Raw genomic sequence first — 18,765 nt, forward strand, 5'->3', positions numbered from 1 at the left:
GAGTGGGTCCAGAGGAGGGCTATGATGACAATCCAAGGGCTACAGAGCCTCCCCTATGGGGACATGCTGAGAGCTGAGTTTGCTCAGTCTGGAGAAGGCAAATCTTGGAACAAGCTTCCAAGATTTGAAGGGGGCTACAGGAGAGCTGGAGAAGGACTTGTTACAAAAGCACGGAGTGACAGGATGAGCAGCAAGGGCTTCACACTGGAAGAAGATGGATTTAGATTAAGACATTAGAGCAAATCCTCCTCCATGAGGGTGCTGAAGCACTGAATGCTGCCAGATCCCTCGAGGGGCTGATGCTATACCCTGACTTCCACAGCCCTACAGAAACACACAGCTCTTACTCAGACCTCTCAAATGCACCTGCACTACAGGACTTTAGCACGTTCTTGTTCAGCATCAACCACGTGTCACTGCCCTCCTACAGGTCTGGAACCGTTCCAGAGACGTGCACTGGCTCTTGATAGCAAGAGTGGAGTTTGGGTCCCCCCATAAAAAGAGAGTTCCATGGCTTCCATTAAATTGACTTCCCACTGGAAGTCAGCACTCAGTACTCTCATGCCTGCAGAGTCTGACACAAGGTACCAAAAGCGTTCACTGTATCCACTACAAGTGGAAGCAAACACTTGACCTAGCCAGCCTGGGCTGCACTGGCTTCCTGCACGCAACAAAGACCAGGAGCAGAAACTCCCCACTTCCTTTGAAGAGAAGAAAGTCACAGGTGGGCCAAGAAGTGCTCACAGCTGGTTGGCCTTCACTTGATACAGAAGGCTCCCATGCTCACAAACACACCCATGTGCTTCTGGAGATGCACACCCCATAGCCACCGTCCTGCTCAGACCCCACCACGCCCACCCCTCCGACAGCTCTGAGCTACGAACAAACCTACCGCAGCTCTTTCTGCTTCTCGCTCCCGCTCCCGTTCCCTCTCTCTTTCCTTCTCTTTTTCTTTTTCTCTTTCCCTCTCTTCTCTGGCTTTCTGCTCTGCTTCTCTTTTGGCCTTTTCAATGGCCTCTTCTCTCTTCTTGGCCAGCTTTGATCCTGCCAGAGGCATGAAGTATAAATCTGTTCTTGAGCATGAGTTGTAGCCACGGTCCAGGTGCTTATAGAACCTGAAAGAAGCAAATGAGAAAGAGCTCAGTCCTGGCAAGGATGCAAGAGGCTGAGATTTGAGAGCTGTGTGCCCCAAAAAGTGAAACCACCACTCTACACTCACACAATTACTACTGTGAACTACCTTCAGAGCCCTAGGAAAATGAACTGTGCCACAGCCAGCCAGCAGACAGACATGAAGGAAGCACAGCTCACAACCTCCATACCTGGCTGACTGACTGGCATGACTTGGCGTGTCCACCACAGTAGGTTCTGGTGATGGACTTCTGGGTGGAGGGGGAGGGCTTTCTGGTTCCTCAGCTTCATCTGGGACTTCTTCTTTGATCTGAATGGGTGGTAGCGTGCAGGCTGTCACCGCTGGCACATTTCCACTAGAAGCTGCTGATGTAGAGATGGAAGTCTGAAGCGGGATGCCAGGCACGGTGGGTGGCGTGGAAGTGGAGGGGCAAGAAGGAGAAGTGATGGAAGGTGGGCCTCCAGGGACAAATGGATGCTGAGAAAAGGGGGGCTGGGAGGATACCTGATGGAGTCCAGATGGGGGGTGATTAGCAGGTGGGGGAAGGCTCTGACTCTGTGTCAATACAGGAGGCTGGGCCTGCGAAGACTGCAGCGGTTGGCTTTGAGGCATCAGCTGCAGAGGAGGAGGGTGTGCAGACGGAGGGTGGTGAGTTGAGAGGGAGCTCAGAGGTTTTAAAGCAGGTGGTGGAGGCAAGTTGGAGTTCATAGAGAACGGAGAGGGGCCTGAGAGATGAGGAGGATGCTTATGGGAAGGAGCAGTGGGGAGCTGAGGGATTGGGGTTGTAGGAGGAGGTTTGATGTGAGGCATGGCCATGGGTGCAGGCGGCAAGGGCTGCTCCCGGGGAGGCTGAGCCTGCGGCAGCGAGGTTGTGGTCGGCAGGACAGGCTGCGTTACCTGAACCTGCAGAGCAGAGTGAGAATGAGATGGAGCTTGTGTCTGAAGGGGAACCTGAGACTGAGATGACTGAGTGGGGAGGGAAAATGCCTGGGAAGGCACAGGATGAGGCAGGAGGGGCTGGGCCTGAAGGCTGTGAGGGGCAGGCTGGGCCTGATTGTGGAGCGGAGGCTGAGAGTGAGGCTGTGAGGAGGCTGGGGTCGGCTGGCTCTGTGACACACTCAGGGGCTGCAGAGGAGGGTGGGGTGATGGGATTCTCTGCGGGTGCAAAGCAGGGGCCTGCTGTATGTGAGAGTGAGGAGGTGGTGGAGCAGGGGCCTGGGGCTGGCTGGGGGGCTGGGATGCTGACGGCGAGACCTGCGGCGGAGCTGAAGCAGCGCTAGACACTGCTGGCAGTGATGCTGGCAACGGGGCTGGCGCTGGTGGTGTGGGAGGAGGAGCCTGGCCAGAAGCACCCTGTGCCTGCAGCACTTGGGGCTGTGCCTGCAGCACTTGCTGCTGAGCAGATGAATCCGAGTCGCTCTCATTGTCCTGAGGGCTGGGGATGCTGGGGGATGTGCTCCGGTTATCCTGGTCGATGTCCTTGGGATCGCTGCTCCCTTCGTCATTGACGCTGCGGCTGTCAGAGCTCTCCCCTTCACCCTCACCCTCCGAGGGAGAGTTTGGCCTGCTGATCTCCTGCAGGGAGAGGGGAAGAACAACCACAGAGCATCACAGCACTGCACAAAGAACACCACCAGCCTGCCACAGGACGCAACCTGTGACACGCTGTGCAGACACAAGTGCCAGCGTCAGCCTGTGAACCTCACAGGTTGACTTGAACCAGCACAGGTAACAAATACACAGAGGCAGAGTGCAAAGAGCACAGAGCTGCACTCTTTCATGGTGCCCAGAGGCAACGGGCACCAACTGAAACGCAGCAGATTCTGCCTGGATGGCAGCAAACACTTCACCACTGTCACGGTGACCAAGCAGTGGATCAGGTTGCCCAGAGAGGTCATTTAAATCTTTTGAGACAGTCAAAAGCTCTGGAGCATGATTCCCAGCAGCTGGCTCCAGGTGGCCCTGTTGAGCAGAGAGTGGATGAGATGACATCCAGATCCCCTCCTACCTGTGTTCTCTAATAAGGAAAGCTCAGTGCCACAATTCCCTACACACAAAGGGAACCTGATCAGGTACACAGAGCAGCAAAGACATCCTCAAAGTATTTCAACTGAGCTTTGATGATACCATTCAATGAAGACAACTCCAGTGGTGAGCTTCCAAACTGCCACAGGAGAGGGGAAAGGGAAAAAAAAGACCTTTCAGAAAAACCCCACCAAAACCAGAGGGAGCTGAGAAGAATCCACTCAATATTGATAGCAAAGAACCAGCCAGAACTTGTGACTTCTCCTGTATCATTCCAGTGGTTCAGCAGAAGGACCACATCATAAAGGTCACAGATTGAGTTACAGTTTGCTGTGGCTCAACATGGATTTCATCATTTCCCTTTGTCACCAGGTCTGCATCCCCTGCCCCTCTCTACTCTCCTCTGTAAGACTCACTTGAGTTTTGGATTTTTTGGCATTGGATCTGTCAGGTTCCTCTGTGTCAGAAGCTGCCTTTTCCCGTTGCCTCTTGGAGTTCTTGAGAGGAGAGGACACCTCTTCTTTTATCTTCTGCCATAAATGAAGCAGAACACAGCAGTTATCAGTGATGTCTGTGCAAAAGTAAACTGAACACATGCTGGAGCTACCATATCTAATTCAAGTAAGAAGGGCTCCTATGGAGCAGAAGTCAACAAAGGCATTATTTAACAACATCTCATTACACCAGGGGCAGTGGAGCACAACTGGAAGTGGACAGATTCAGACTGGATGTTAGGAAGAAGCTCTTTACCACGAGCGCCGTAAGACAATGAAATGGGTTGCCCAGGGAGGTGGTGGTGGAAGCCTCATCTCTGCAGGTCTTTAAGGCCAGGCTGGATATGGCTCTGAGCAACGTGATCTAGTGTGAGGTGTCCCTGCCATGGCAGGGGGGTTACAGCTAGATGATCCTTGAGGTCCTTTCCAGCCCTGACAATTCTAAGGTTCTATGGTCTGGCCCTCCGACCAATTACAGCCTACAGGGAATCTGATCTCAAGCTGCTGCTGTCTTCTGCCAACTGCAAAGGAGGTCCCAGAAGACCTGCACCTACACAACGCTCCAGCCACCCCCTCTGCTAATCACATTTAAGGCAGAATCCAAAGCAGGCTGCAGCTTTCCTTCCGCAGGCAGCAACCCAAGGGGCATTTTGCACGCAAACCCTGCACGCTTTTCTGACACAAGCTAGCAGGAAAAGGGATCACTGAGGAAATCATTCCTCAGCTTGCAGAGGTGGTCTGCAGCTTGGAAAGATTATTTTGAACCAAGCAGCTCTCTTCAGCTGTGCTGAACCAAGTCCATTAGGAACTCATACTGGATCAGTCAGCTCAGTAAACTTTTCTAACAGAGACCAAGTGCAGTTAACAGAGGATGGAGCCAGAATTTCTGCAGGAGTCAGTACAGGATAAGCCTCCTTCTACCACATGAAAGTCCTGGTTTACTCCTGGTATTTTGTGAGGGGTATTTTTGTACCTCCTCAAACACAGGGCCTGACAGTGGGTAGTTATTACATGATTACTACCTCCTTTCATGGCCCCTGACAGCTTTATACATCACATAATTACCTGACCTAACTTCAAATTGTGCTAAATTCTCAGTTCTATCATGTGAAAACTTGCTCCATGATCCAGTTTTTGACTTGGTTGGTTGAAGTATTTCTTTTCAACTTGCTACTTTTCAATTCACACTGCTCAACAGCAAGTCTTCCTGCTTCAGCTGGCTTTGCTTCTCCAGTGCTCTTGGAAAAGCACTTGCTCATTTAAACAGGCTAAACTATCAGCCTGCTCTGAATAACCAAGCAAATACACTCCCAGAAAACCAGTACCAGAAGCAGTCTCCATTACTTCATATTCATATTCCTCTGTAAACAAAGATTAAGCACTGCTTTAAAAAAATAAATCCTCAGAAGTGTCTCCTTGTCTGAAATGCAACAGTTCTGATCTGTATTACCTCCATGAGCCTAATGCTTGCATCTGCATCTGAAATGGAAGGATTAATTTATCATGAGAGCACAAAGGTTACGTGGGGATACTCGACGGGTTTGATGGCTACACAGCCTCAAGTACAGGAACAAAGCAGCACTCGGATGCACCATTGCATCGCTTTGCTTATCCAGGCAAAGAGGAATTTCTAGGTCACTGAGAGGCTCCCTAGAATCTGTGTCTCTTTAAGCCACTGAGGAGGCCTCAGGTGTGCAGTCCTAACAACAGAAGAAGAATGGGAATGTTCTACCTTGGTAGACTTCTTCACCGAGTCTGCTTTGCTGTCATTGCTGGAGGTGCTGGCAGCGCTGGGGGAGTTGCGGCCGCTGGAGCGGATGTCTTCATTGATAGGTGAGGCTCTACCATCAGGGCTGGCTGGCTGCTTCTTACGACCACTGCGTAGTGTAGACATCTATTGGTTTGACAGAAAGGAAAGCTTATTAAAGCCAGCATTGGGCCAAACTCTTCACTTGGGGATTTCTTTCTGTCTTGTGCACGGATGGATCACTCCTGCCAAGAGCTTGAGAAATGGAAAACCAAGAGCACTTAACACCGGTACAGCTTTCCCCTGAAAGCTCATCTGGGCTTAAAAGGAGGCAAATCCTTAATTGGTCTACTTAGAAACATTAAGTGCTGATGATTTTGTTCAGCAGTGCCTGCTGGAAATGACAACATCATAAAGCTAAGCCTCATCTGGAGTACTGTGTCCAGTTCTGGGCTTCCAGTTCAAGAGAGGCAGGGGGAGTACTGGAGAGTGCAGTAGAGGCTATGAGGACGATTAAGGAATAGAACAGCTCTGTGAGGAGGAAAGGCTGAGAGACCTGCAGCTGTTCAGCTTGGAAAGGAGAAGGCTGAGAGGGGACCAGATCAGTGTTTGCAAATACCTTCAGAGTGGGTGTCAAGAAGGAGGAGGTCAGTCCTTTTTCACTGGTACTCAGTGGTAAGACAAGGGGCAAAGAACACAAACTGGAATCCAGGAAGTTCTTCCTCAATACAAGGAAAAACTTCTTTGTTGTGAGGGTGGCAGAGCCCTGGATCAGGCTGCCCAGAGAGGTTGTGGAGTCTCCTTCTCCGGAGACTTTCCAAACCCACCTTGGTGCCAAACTGGACAACCTGCCCTGGGTGACCTCGCTTTAGCAGGGAGTCTGGACTAGATGATCTCCAGAGGTCCCCTCCAACTCCTAACACACTGTGAATCTATGAAAGATGTTCCAAAGCTGCTGCTGCTGAATACTGCATTTCCTTCACAAAACCTTTGTGGACTTCCAGTATCTGAAAGGGGCTACAAGAAAGCTGGGGAGGGACTTTTTAGGGTGTCAGGTAGTGACAGGAGCAGGGGGAATGGATCCAAGCTACAGAAGGAGAGATTTAGATTAGACATTAAGAAGAAAGTTCTTCAGCATGAGGGCAGTGAGACACTGCAGCAGGTTGCCCAGGGAGGTGGTGGAAGCCTCATCCCTAGAAATTTTTTAAGGCCAGGCTGGATGTGGCTCTGGGCAATCTGATCTAGTGTGAGGTGTCCCTGCCCATGGCAGAGGGGTTGGAACTATATGATCCTTGTGGTCGCTTCCAACCCTGACAATTCTATGAAAATGGAAAAAAGTAATCAAAAGGCTGAATCTGAGCACTCTTGAGGTGAAAAAGAAGAGAAGATCTGAAGATCTGTTACCAAATATCTTCTTCTATGAATCTGTAACTGTATTTCTCCTCTGAAAGGTTGGACCTTGAGGTCCCTTCCAATCTGGTATTCTATGAAGCTATGAAAGACCTGCAGGCCCATTTTTAAGTGTGCACACACACACACAGAGAAAGGTGGGAGGGAGGCTCATGTTCCATTAGAAAGCCTCCCTGTCAGCATTCCATCAGTCAAGATCAGTTTCTGTAAGCACAGAGGCAGCTGCAAAGCAGAAATGCTCAGCCTACCGAGCCTCGACTCCTCCTTGTCCTCATGCTATGCTTTCCACTGAGTCCATCATCTTCCTCTTTGACAGGCTTAAACATAAAGGGTGGAGGGTCTACAGGCTTCTCGATGGGGGGCAGCTCGCCGTACTTCTTGAAGTGAATGCGGCAGTCGGTGCACAACAAGATGTTCTCCCTCCCACCGTGGTGCCAGTCCTTGGAGGCTGGGGGTAGGAAAAGCAACAGCTTAGCAGGTACTCAGCACAAACACACCCCATTAGAGGTTACTTTATTACAATTCAGAGACTATCATTTCTATTAAACTGGTTCCTATACTCCATACAGCATTTCTTGCCTTGGATAATTAATTATATTACTTTATATATATATGTATGAGGGTGGTGGTGGAACACTGCAACAGGTTGCACAGGGAGTTTGTGGATGTCCCCTCCCTGAAGGTGTTCAAGGCCAGGTTAAAGGAGGCCTTGAGCAACCTGAGCCGGTGGAAGGTGTCCCAGCCTGTGGCAGGGAGTTGACACTTTGAGGTCTCTTTCAACCCAAATCTATGAACGGGGCTGCTGCAGGTTTGGTGCAGAGGAAAGCAAGTTTTGTGTGAGTCCCAGTGCTGTATTGATTTGCTGTATCACAAACTGATTAGATACACCACAGATTATGCAGATCTTCTCCTGCAGACATGCCTACTCCTCACTGCAGCATTAATTCGCAATGGCAGAGCATGATTAACTCTGCCAGGACTGCTGCACAGTTCAGCTGATCCTAACCCACACGTTTTGAACAGCTGAACACGCACGTGAACTGCTCTGGCTTGACTGAAACTGCATGAAACAAGCAGCAGCAGAAAGGAGAGAGACAAATTAATTGGGAGCATACTGGTGGTGAAGCAGTGACGACAGGCGTAGCCCTTCAGTTCCTGTTCGCTGTCCTCGCTGTCAAAGTCATCTTCGCTGGCAGAGCTCAAGTCCACTGAATAAGTAAAGGAGAGAAGAAGAGAAAAATTAAAAGGAAAACCCAGCAGGATTTGCTGTTCTTCCTGCTTGTTTGAACAATAATGGTTGCTGGTAAATGTGGTGACTCCCTGCAATCTCCTTGCCTTGAATCACCTCTATCTGGGGCTTTTTTTTTCCTTTAGACTGATTTTCTTTTTGCTCAGCCTGCAGATAAAGAAGGGCTCAGGAACGACACAGTTCACAGAACTTTTGCTTCAGGCACATGGTGCTTTTCCAATTAAGCTGCCATTCAAACACTGCTCATGCTTATGGAAGCTCTGCTCCCAAAGCACAGTTCTCAAGAGAAAGGAGATTTCACTCTAGGAACTGGTCAAATTTTAAATCAAGTGTTTGCTAAATCCTCCTTCACCAGACTCCATGGACAGGTTCTGTGGTGACTCTTCTGGGTTGCTTTGTTTCTAGATTTCATCTACTAAAGCAGATGGAGAGAGCTGCTATGCTCTGTTAGTGGCTATACTCATGCCAGGAACTAGATGGTTTCTGCGTGTGGAATAAACAATGCTTACATATATAATTACCTGTGTGAAAAACACATTGTGAGCCTTTTGGATGAGAGGTACTACAAAGATACTACCACTTATCCAATCCTTACTGCAAGCCTCCTTATGAGTTTCGCCCTGTGGCAAACTTAACATATCAAGAGTGTTGTGTTTTGAAGATGTGGGGACTGTGGAGGGTCCCCTTCCTTTGCACCAAGCAAATCATCTGATTGCAAGCCTGCCAGCTAAAAAGCACTACCCTAACCCACTGAAAACCTGCAGACGTCTCAGAACTTGTATCTTCTCCCAGCCTTCTAGAACAAGTCAGAGTAAATCCTCTTACTGAGCACACAGTGCTTTTCTAGCACCACCCCTACAGATCCACAAGGTAACAGGTCTGTGATCTGTCACAAGCAGAGAGCTCTGTGGCTTCTTTTGTTCTCATCTTTAACTAGAAAGAGAAGTCCTTGGTGCAAGAACAGTGGTTTTCTAAAGGTTCCAAGAGGGTAGCCTGTAATACATGCAGGTTATAGAGAGGGAGGGATCCTACAGCACTTGCCATTAGCATTTGCCATCAACTCATTACCCTTCAAATTAATACAGGGTCCCATCTAATAACAGTAGCTGCTAACACTGCCATCATTTCTACATTAATCCTTTCAGGTGTTTAAACCCTGGTTGCAAAACTGACACCAGGCTAGACCTTGCTTTATTTAACTAGATTGATTTTTATTCCCATCTTGCAGTAGGATCCATATGGATGGGTCCTTCCAGCCACATGTGCACTGAAGTGTTGAGCTTCTCGGATTGAGCTGTCCAAGTCCTCATTTCTTGTGCAGACAGAAGTCAGCAATAGATCCTCTTCACTTCACAAGGAGAAGCCAAGAGCCTTTTCTCACTACCTCACTAATACCCTCTCCAGAATTCTCTGTCCTGCCTGCTCACCACATCCTCTATCTCACCAATATGAGCCGGCCAATTTCTGCTTTCCACAGCCCCTTATCCTTTAGGAGGCAACTGAGATGTGCTGGCTTTAGCCAATAGAAGACTTACAACTCCCAGTGTAACAGAGGCCTTTCATATCAGGATAAAAGTGCCTATGTCCACGTGGACTCTATAACCCTTTGCAATGCAGCACATTTCACTGCTTTGGGTAATCATTTTTTGTTTAGGTACTTCTGCTTCAGTCAAGGCCACAGTTCTTCCCCGATGCATTAAGATACAACAGTGCTGGCTGCAGCACAAGCTTTGAGATCAAGCAGGAGGTACGGGGCACCAAGTAAGGATGAAAGGGGCTTCCTTCCACAGGGCTGAAGGACTTCCTTCTGTCTGCATTGTCTCATCCCCATTACTGTAATAAGCGTAGAGAAAATGCAACACAGACCCAAGGAAAGAGTAGGGAAATTCAGTAGCAGGGCAACGTTTCCATCCTTCCAGGATGCTTTCATGTTTAAGACCTGCACAAAGCACCGGGTGATCAAAGCTGCCTACCGCATTCCAGCATAATGGTATAGGAACAGGAGAGGGCAACTGCCTGAACTCCATTTCCTTGCTTCATTCCCTTGAAGGTGCAGCACCATTACATTACTGTTGCTCCCTGCATCTAAACAAAGATAAATGCATTGCTTTTAGCTTCCACTTACAGAATTCACTGGAGGGGGGCCTGGAGGGAGTGTTGACTGGAGTGGAAGCGGTGCGGGTTTTAATTCTCCGAAACACAGCCTGCCTTCGATGCCTACGGTGGGCTCGAGAACTTGCTGCTTCAGGGGTTTTCTTCCAATAGTAATAGAAGGTGATTAGTTCTCCCTGCAAATACAGAAGGAGTATGTTAGAGGGGCATGCAAACCTGACTTGTCAGCTTTTCCCCCCTCCCTTTTTGCTCTCCGGATGCGTGCACGGGTAGTTTTGGTAGGAAGCTTCAGGATGGATTCAGCCAGACAAAAGAATCCTTTAGACCCGACAGAAAGAAATTAAATCCTTATTAGTTGTAAAACAAAAGTCCTTCTCACTCCTCTCCTTTACCAGGAGAGAAGATGGGGCAGTGTGCACCCAGCCTCTGGGCTCAGCAGTTTGGAGCAGGATGCCCTCGCCTCGCCGGCAGCATCCTGCCGACACCCCTGCCCAGCTCCACAGCACCCCAGCCAGTGAGCTGTCAGAGCAAGCAATTGATCACTGCTACGACTCCTCTGCTGTTTACAGAAAGAGTGAGGATCAATACAAACAGACCCTGCCATTTTGTCAGCCTACATTCCACACTGAGGTTTATTTTTAAACCTTCTTGTTTCAGAAGCTGGAAGTTAAAAGACTGAAAGCCTGTTCCCCACGCAGCCCCTAACCATAACTCATCCCTACCTCTGTAAATCGTGTTTTAATTTGAATGTATATGCCCACATCTAAATTAATTAAGCAGTTAAAAGAGCACACCTAGAGAAAGGAGTGATAATTTCACAGCATAATGAATCTGGCTTGCATTCAGAAACCAGAGCAGCTGCCAGTCAAACCAGTGGATGCAATGCCCAAGTGAAGAGCAGAGTGTGGGTTTCACCTCTCCGCTTTTCTTTGAAACCTCATCATTTCCTGGCCACTCATCTGCCCCTAAGGTAAGAGGTGGTGTTTCTTTTATGTTGTAAGAGGGGGAGAAGGAGAAGTTCTAACCAGTCCCTTACAAAATACCAAATTCAAAAATCAGCATCAGAACAGACATACCTGAACTGCCCACAGAAAAGCTTTCTTGGAACTGCCTTTTGTGTGATCCAATGACACAACCTCAGCCTGCTGCCCCTGTGGGGAAATCCTGCAGCTCACGCCGGGGGCAGATCGCTCACCTTAGCTCCAATAAAGGCACACCCTGAATCCAAACTCTTCCAAGAGCCTCAACCAACCAATTCCAGCCATAATCAGCATCTGTACCACGGAAACACTTGGAAGACAAAAGGAGGACGTTCTTCTAGGTGCTAACTGCTGATATTTAAGACACTTAAGAATTTCACCAAAGTCTAATTTAAACCCAGAAACGCCAGTAAAAGAAAATAAGCACAACCTGGAGAGCTGGCAAGTGACAGAATGGATGCATTTTTTGTCCTGCACTGTTAAAGGCTGGGACTGATGCTACTGATGCCCCCACCACAAACCCGATCAGTCTCCTCATCAAACTGTACTCAGAGTGATGCTTGGTGATGCTTGGTGGGGAGGAAGGAGGAGTGAGTGGGCAAAGTGAGTTGCCACTTACAAGTGCTGATTCAGAAGGACAAAAGCCCAACTGAAAAGTAAAGAAATACCTCTCTTCAAATTAAAAAGCCAAGCCCTTTCCTGAAGAGAATCTGAAACCAAAGTGGGTGCAGGCTGGTGCTGAGCATTCAAGCAGTGTTAGAGAAGAACCGAGAGTTCTGACAGCAGCAGCCTGCTGCTGCCTGTCCAGCCCTGCTTGTTTGCTTTAGCAATACTGTTTTACCCCGAGTCCATTAAGCAGGCTCAAAGTCCATCCACCATCACTGTTTGTCCAACTGAGGGGATGCCCTGTGCCAGGAGGCACACACAGCTGCACAGAAAAGCTCAGGCCACGTTTTGCAGAGGTAGAAAGTCTCTGGCAAGTGGAACCAGCCATATTTTACCTATAAATTCATTTATCTCAAACGTGAGGTGCCAGCAGCAAGGAGCAAGCCAGTAAATCCCACGTCTTTATGTCAGGGGATTAATGTGTCCTCTGACACATGGCCACGGCAGAGTGCAAACCAATCTGTTTTCCTCTCCTCACAAAACAGGAAACAGGAACCTATTTGAGCTCTGCTTACACATCACAAGCCCATCAGGTCCCCAGGGAGGTTTAACAGCTCATCCAGGCACTACATCACAACCCGAACTCAAAAGAGAAATGGTGGATAGTTGTAAAAACCACTAACTTCAGACAGCTCTGAGACCCTCTCAGAACTGCTGCTGAAGATGAAACAGGAATTCACTCGTCAGCTTGTTTCCCCCCACTGATGGAATCTGGATGTATTGAGGGATTCAATCCCAAGTATGCTGCACTAAAAAAAGGAGCATTTACAGGTTGCACTGGGTTGGAAAGGACCCTGGAGGGTCATCCTGTCCAACCCCCCTGCAGGCAGCAGGAACACCTCCAACTAGATAAGGCTGCCCAGGGCCACATCAAGTCTCATCTTGAGTGTCTCCAGGCATGGGGTCTCAAGCACATTCCCTGAGCAACCTGTTCCTGTATTTTACCACTCTCACTGTGAAGAGCCCTAAATGGGCACTAGAATTTGAACCTCACTGGCATTCTGGAGCAGGCTACCCAGAGAGGTTGTGAAGTCTCCCACACTGGACACCCTCTAAACCCACCTGGCCATGTTCCTGTGTGACCTGCTCTGGCAGGGGTGGGTTGGACTCAACGATCTCCACAGGAGGTCCCTTCCAACCCCTACCATTCTGTGACTCTGCAAGAGAGTATTCTGTACTTCCAGCTCATCACCTGGGTGCAGAGCTGCACGACTCGGCAAATGACTCAACTTTCTCACAAACCCAGAGCAGCAAAACGCTCAGAGCAGCAGCACAAGCAGGGAAGGTGAAGGCTGTGCACACCCCCACAGGTCAGACATGTATCACACAGGGAAAAACTCCATGCCAGATCTTACTGCCTGCCTGGCTATCTAATATTATATTGTCTACCTAAGGGATTAAAGGCTGGAGAGGAGTGAGTCTGGAAGGATTAGGAACAGCATGCTGGTGACTGCACGGGTGGCAGAAGCTTCAGCACAAAGAAATAAGTCAGAAAAGCTTTGGTTCTGCAAACAAGGAGTGGGGAATATAAAAAGGCAGCTTCCAGCTTCACTGCCAGTGAAGTCAAATGAACTTTAATCAAACATGCATAGTGTGTGCTGCTGAAACCCAGGGTACATAAATTCAGGCAACAAAAGCTGCTGCAGAAATCAATAGCCTGCTGAAACATTAACACAGGCAGGCATTGATCAAAAGGCCCTTTTACCAAAGGCAGCCTTGCAAATTAGCTGCTGTTTTTGCTTGCAAGCAAACAGAAAAGCATAAACGCTGCTGACATGAATGGCCTGTAATGATCATTTTGTTCCCGACGAGCTCACCTCACCTCACCACAAGGTCTCGCAGTCAACACATCCCACGGCTCTGTGCTGTAATTGCCAGCAGCAGGATGAACAGAGCCAGGCTGCTGCTGCTGCTGCACTGGGGGAGGGCTGAGAGCAGCTCCTCTCAATCCTATTTTCTGGGTAGCAGGTCTAGACCCAGGGAAATAGTCCTTGCCTAACAACCTGCAGCTACACTCTGTCTCCTTTGAAGGGTTTTGTGCCAGGCACTGGTATTGCTAACACACACTAAAACCCACTCAAGATCACGCAGACTGAACCCACCCTTCACTGCATCATTACACACCCCCCTCATTTCCAATCTCCAGAGAGAAAACAATGAAGAGGTGAGACCATGGAGATAGCTACTACCTGTGGTGAGGTCTCTGGCTGATGGTGGAAGAGAAACTCAAGGCTTACAAGCCAAGTTCAGGGAGAGCAGAACCTGCTGCTTGAAACGGAGACCTTGTTCATCACTAATCCACCTCAGTGGCCTGAAGTGCACAGTCTGAAGCTAGGAGGGGACTGCCTCCTTTTGCAGTGAGCATCATCCAACTGCTTCTGCCACCCTCTTCTCCACCAGGGAACAGCTTTTTCCCACAGCATGGGGAGAAGATTCACTTCTCTCCCCATGTGCCCAGCTGTCCATAGTAACAGCCTCCTTTCTGCTTGCTCTGCCTCCTTTCCTCTGCAAACACAACTCCATTTTTCCTGTGTTAACATCTGGTTAACTGCCCCAAGCAATTCATCAACCACACAAAGCAGAATGAGGTCTTTAATGCCACCTTTCCCATTACTCAACTTGCACAGGACAGAGGGGATGTGTTCCTCACTAAAACCCATGGCTCAGCTTTCACCCATTTTGAAACACAGCTGGGGCTCTCAACTCCAATCTCCTGCCTTCTCCTGCCACGGCCAGGTCACCCTGTGCTGTAGGTAGCCAGCAGAGTCACACTTCATCTCCTTTTCTCTCTGTTCTAGAGATTATGTCTGAAGAGAAAGAAATGGTCCAGGTCCACTCCCCCAGGTGTATGCAGCAGGAAGACTTCCTCTGCAGTTCAGCTCTGGAGGCTAAGCTGAAGAGTGTTCTGCTAGTGCCCAGCAGCCTACATTGCCTAACCCAGCACTGCCTGCTCTGCACAGGCCGCCTGCCATGGACTAGGAGATGTGGCACCTTTCTCCTACCTCTCTCACCATTTTCACCCACTGCTCTCACCCTTACTTTTTTGCAGCCACACCACAAAACACCAGAGCAAGCCTTGCTACTTCTTCTACACCCTGAAACTCTCCTGAGGACCAGTCAGTGCTGCACATCCTCATTTCTCCCAATCAGTAGTTGTCCAACGTAAAATACACAGTACAAGCTGTACCCCACGTTGTGCTGAGTCCTGCCTTAGGTAAACAAAGGATTAACACTGTGGATGCATTTCTGGCTTTGAGAGGCTCTGACAGCCCTGCTGCAGCAGAGCTGCTCCTATGGAAGCCAATCACACAAACACATCAACTTACCTTCAAGTATCTGTTATGGTAAAACACAGTGAGCAAACATCATAATTGCTGTTTAATTTCCCCAGAGCTTAACTCTGCTAGGAAAAAAAATTAAAAATGGTGGAGGAGGAGAATCTCTTTACAGTAATTAAACAGCAAAGGTAAATGACAACTCTCTTCAGTGGCTAGAACCCAGCCAGGGCAGAGCAGAGGGAAACAGACTGTCCAGCTGCAGCCCTAATGAATTCACGATCCTTCTGGAACGCATCAAGGTTTTATTAAGTCAAGTCACTTAAATTAATGCTCCCTTTTGCTAAAGAACTGTGTCTCCAGCAGCTGCTTCCATCACTGACTCCTCCAGCTTCACTCTTGGTTCTGCTCAAATGCCAGGGGAAGGTCAAGCAGATGGAGTCCCACGAGCACAGTCTGTGTAGGGAGCTTGACAGAGCTGCGTGGGTTGGAACAGACCTTTCAGATCGCCCAGTCCAGCCTGATCTAACTCCACCAGCTCTGCAGCTGAAGGTATGTCCCTCAGCACATCTCTGTGCTAATACTTCAGTGCCTTTTCAGTACCTCGAGTAGAGCCCAGTGTATGGCTGGTTGTCATCCCCAGCCTGCTTCCTCAAACTGTACACCCACAAACAGAACCACTCAAAACATTGCTGGCAGACAGGGAGACAGAACTGAAGGCATCAGTTCCATCACACACACATCACCATACCCCTATGCTGCTAACCCACGAGATGCAAATGTATGCAAAAGGCTTATCAGAATAGAACCACAGAACTTCTGAGGTTGGAAAAGACCTCTGAGATCACCAAGTCCAACCACTCATCTCCAGCTCTCAACCCCACCGCTGCTGCTGAGCTACTGCTACTACACCACATCTCTCAGTAGCACATCTATGAGGCTTTTAAAGCCCTCCAGGAATGGTGACTCCTCCACCTCCCTGGGCAGCCTGTTCCAGTGCCCCAGAACCCTTTCTAGGAGGAAATTCTTCCTCATATACAACCTAACCTCCCCCTGGAGAACATAAATATATCATATATAGATTCACAGAACGGTTTGTGTTGGACCAGCTTGCTCAAGGCCTCATCCAACCTGGACTTGAACATCTCCAGGGAGGGTACAGCCATGACCTCCCTGTGCAATCTGTTCCAGGGTCTCCCCATCCTCTCCAAAGAATTTCTTAGTATCTGGTCTCAATTTGCCCTGCTCAAGCTTCAGGTAAGACATAATGACACAATTAAGTGCTCTGACCTCCTAAAGAGCAGAGCCTACTATGCTGAGCTGGAAAGAGCAGCAGAGAACATGGCACAGCTCTGCCTTGTCATGAGCCTAGACCCAGATGGGAGAAAATCTGCAGCTTCTCCCTTGCTCTGAACAAGCTGAAGTGTGAAAAACTGCAGCAGGGAAGAGGAAGAAGAGCTGGACCTAGATGCTTTCACAGCTGCAAGCTCAGCCCACAGGCCTCTGCCAGCGCTACCAAACAGGACTACATATGCTCTAATTAGGCAGTAAGTCTGAGCAGCTGTTCAGCAGTGCACATTAACGTCCACCTCGGGTGCAGGGGATGCTGCACAATCTGAAACCTTGCTAACTGTTAAGAGAGGCTTTTAAAACCCAAGCAGCATCCTGAATAACACTCAAAAACCCCCAAACAACCCAAACCCCGCACTTCAAAAGGGTGGGATGCTCCCTGAGGCATCTCCAAGTCTCCAGCCCGGGGTTTTCACCCAGCAGGTCCTCTCTTGGCAAAACAGACTCCATGACCCTAAAGCTCTTTTCCAGTCTAAACAATTCTAAGATTCTACAGCCTTCTCTCCCTCCCTGCCCTCTGCCAAGAACCCCACTGATGGTTTGAGGAGGAGGTTGTTCTGCCACCAGCAAGGTGATCTGGCTGCTTCCATCTTTCATTTGAAGCTCCTGGAAAAAAACAGGCTGGCCAAGCAGGAAATCAAGGGAGGAGCTAGGTTTGTAAGAAACCCAGGCTAGCTCCTTGGGTCCTAATGCTGTCAATTTAGTACAGGAAGAACCAGAGAGTTTCCTGGGAACCCAGCTGAGGCTCCATCTGTATTTTCTGGATTTCATTTTGCTGTGGAAAAAACCTGCAAGTGAAACAGCTCCCTGATTGTTTAGCTCCCTGATTGTTTCTGCTAAATGAGCACCACTACCCTGCTCAGTCCTCTACAGACCACAGCGAGAGCAAACTTCTACCACCTAGAAATGAGGCTTTTGTTCAGGTAGCTGACAGAGGCCAAAAATACAGCAGAGCTATGGAACCTTAAGAATTCTCTCTGAAGTTCCTTGAGCAGTGAAGAAACTGAACTAATTTTCACTTTTCATGTTACCTGAACACTCAGATCAGTTCTGGAACTCTCCCAAGAGAACAGATTTGCCCTCCTTCAAGAGTAGTAATAATAATAAATAATCATAGAGTGGGTTAGGTTGGAAGGGAGCTCAAAGCTCAGCCAGTTTCAACCCCCTGCCATAGGCAGGGACACCTCCTGATAGAACAGGTTGCTCAAGGCCTCATCCAACCTGACCTTGAACACCTCCCTGGGCAACCTGTGCCAGTGTCTCACCACCCTCACTGCACAGAACCCTTCCCTAACATCCACTTGCAATCTCCCCTCTGACACTTTGAACCCATTTGTCCTCATCCTGTCATTCCAAGACCTTGTCAATAGTCCTTCCCCAGCCCTCCTGTAGGCCACTTCAGATCCTGGAAGGCCACTCCAAGGTCTCCTCAAAGGCTTCTCTTCTCCAGGCTGCAGAGCCCCAGCTCTCTCAGCCTGTGCTCATAGGAGAGGTAACAACAACATAACTAAGTATCAGCATAAAGTGTGAGTGCAAAGTAAACCCAAAGCAAAAGAATGATGTTTGGGAACTGGAAGTGTCATGAGATGGAAGGAATGATCACAGAATCAGTCAGGGTTGGAAGGGACCACAAGAATCATCTAGTTCCAACCCCCCTGCCATGGGCAGGGACACCCTACCCTAGATCAGGGTGATGATGGTATCACTAGCAGAAAAGAACTGGTGAACAGGGACTGTAAAGCCAGGAGAAAAAAAGGAATAGGCAGGCTAGGATGTAAACCCCTCATGTGAAACAAACACTTCTCTGCAGTAGCACAGCAACACTCAACCACTGCAGAGCAGCTTCTGTTTGATGACAAAGCCAGTGAAGAATTTACAAATCAACTCTTAGCACATTCCTTTTAGAACTTACTATGTATAGAAACAAAGGGGTAGAAGATTTACACACTGGCTGAGATCAAGGCTGTGTGAGAAGTGCAACTGTGCTGACTGCCCTCAAAGTACGTGAGCAGCTCCACCAGCAACAGCCCAGTTTTAATTCACAATCTGAATTGGGTTGGAAGGGACCCTTGAAGGTTACCTTGTTCAGCTCCCCTGCAAGCAGCAGGGACACCTCCAACTGGAGCAGGCTGTCCCCAGGGATGGGGCCTCACCTACATGCCTCAGCAACCTGCTGCAGTGTTTCACCACTGTCACTGTGTAGAACTTGCTCCTGATGCCTGTCACAACCAGCCCCACCAGAGAGGCTCATCCAGTGGATCCTCAACAACTTAGCTTCCCTTCTGCTCTCAAATGAGCTTTTTCTTTCAGCTGGACATTCCTGTT

General features: G+C 48.9%; 1 protein-coding gene across 6 annotated transcripts in view; it reads right to left on the reverse strand.

Annotated features, from left to right (window-relative positions):
- RERE (arginine-glutamic acid dipeptide repeats) overlaps positions 1-18,765 on the reverse strand; it is a 259,355-nt gene that overhangs the window by 8,354 nt on the left and 232,236 nt on the right. For all 6 annotated transcript variants that reach the window (XM_064172264.1, XM_064172260.1, XM_064172263.1 and 3 more), the window contains 7 exons: positions 10,183-10,345; positions 7,924-8,016; positions 7,057-7,256; positions 5,384-5,545; positions 3,574-3,687; positions 1,323-2,707; positions 893-1,115 (listed from right to left, as the gene is read on the reverse strand). In XM_064172264.1, coding sequence (XP_064028334.1) covers positions 893-1,115; positions 1,323-2,707; positions 3,574-3,687; positions 5,384-5,545; positions 7,057-7,256; positions 7,924-8,016; positions 10,183-10,345 — 2,340 coding nt within the window. The remainder of the gene's footprint in view (positions 1-892; positions 1,116-1,322; positions 2,708-3,573; positions 3,688-5,383; positions 5,546-7,056; positions 7,257-7,923; positions 8,017-10,182; positions 10,346-18,765) is intronic.

The sequence above is a fragment of the Pogoniulus pusillus genome, chromosome 36 (assembly GCF_015220805.1).
Source record: "Pogoniulus pusillus isolate bPogPus1 chromosome 36, bPogPus1.pri, whole genome shotgun sequence".
In the NCBI taxonomy this organism is placed as follows: Eukaryota; Metazoa; Chordata; class Aves; order Piciformes; family Lybiidae; genus Pogoniulus; species Pogoniulus pusillus.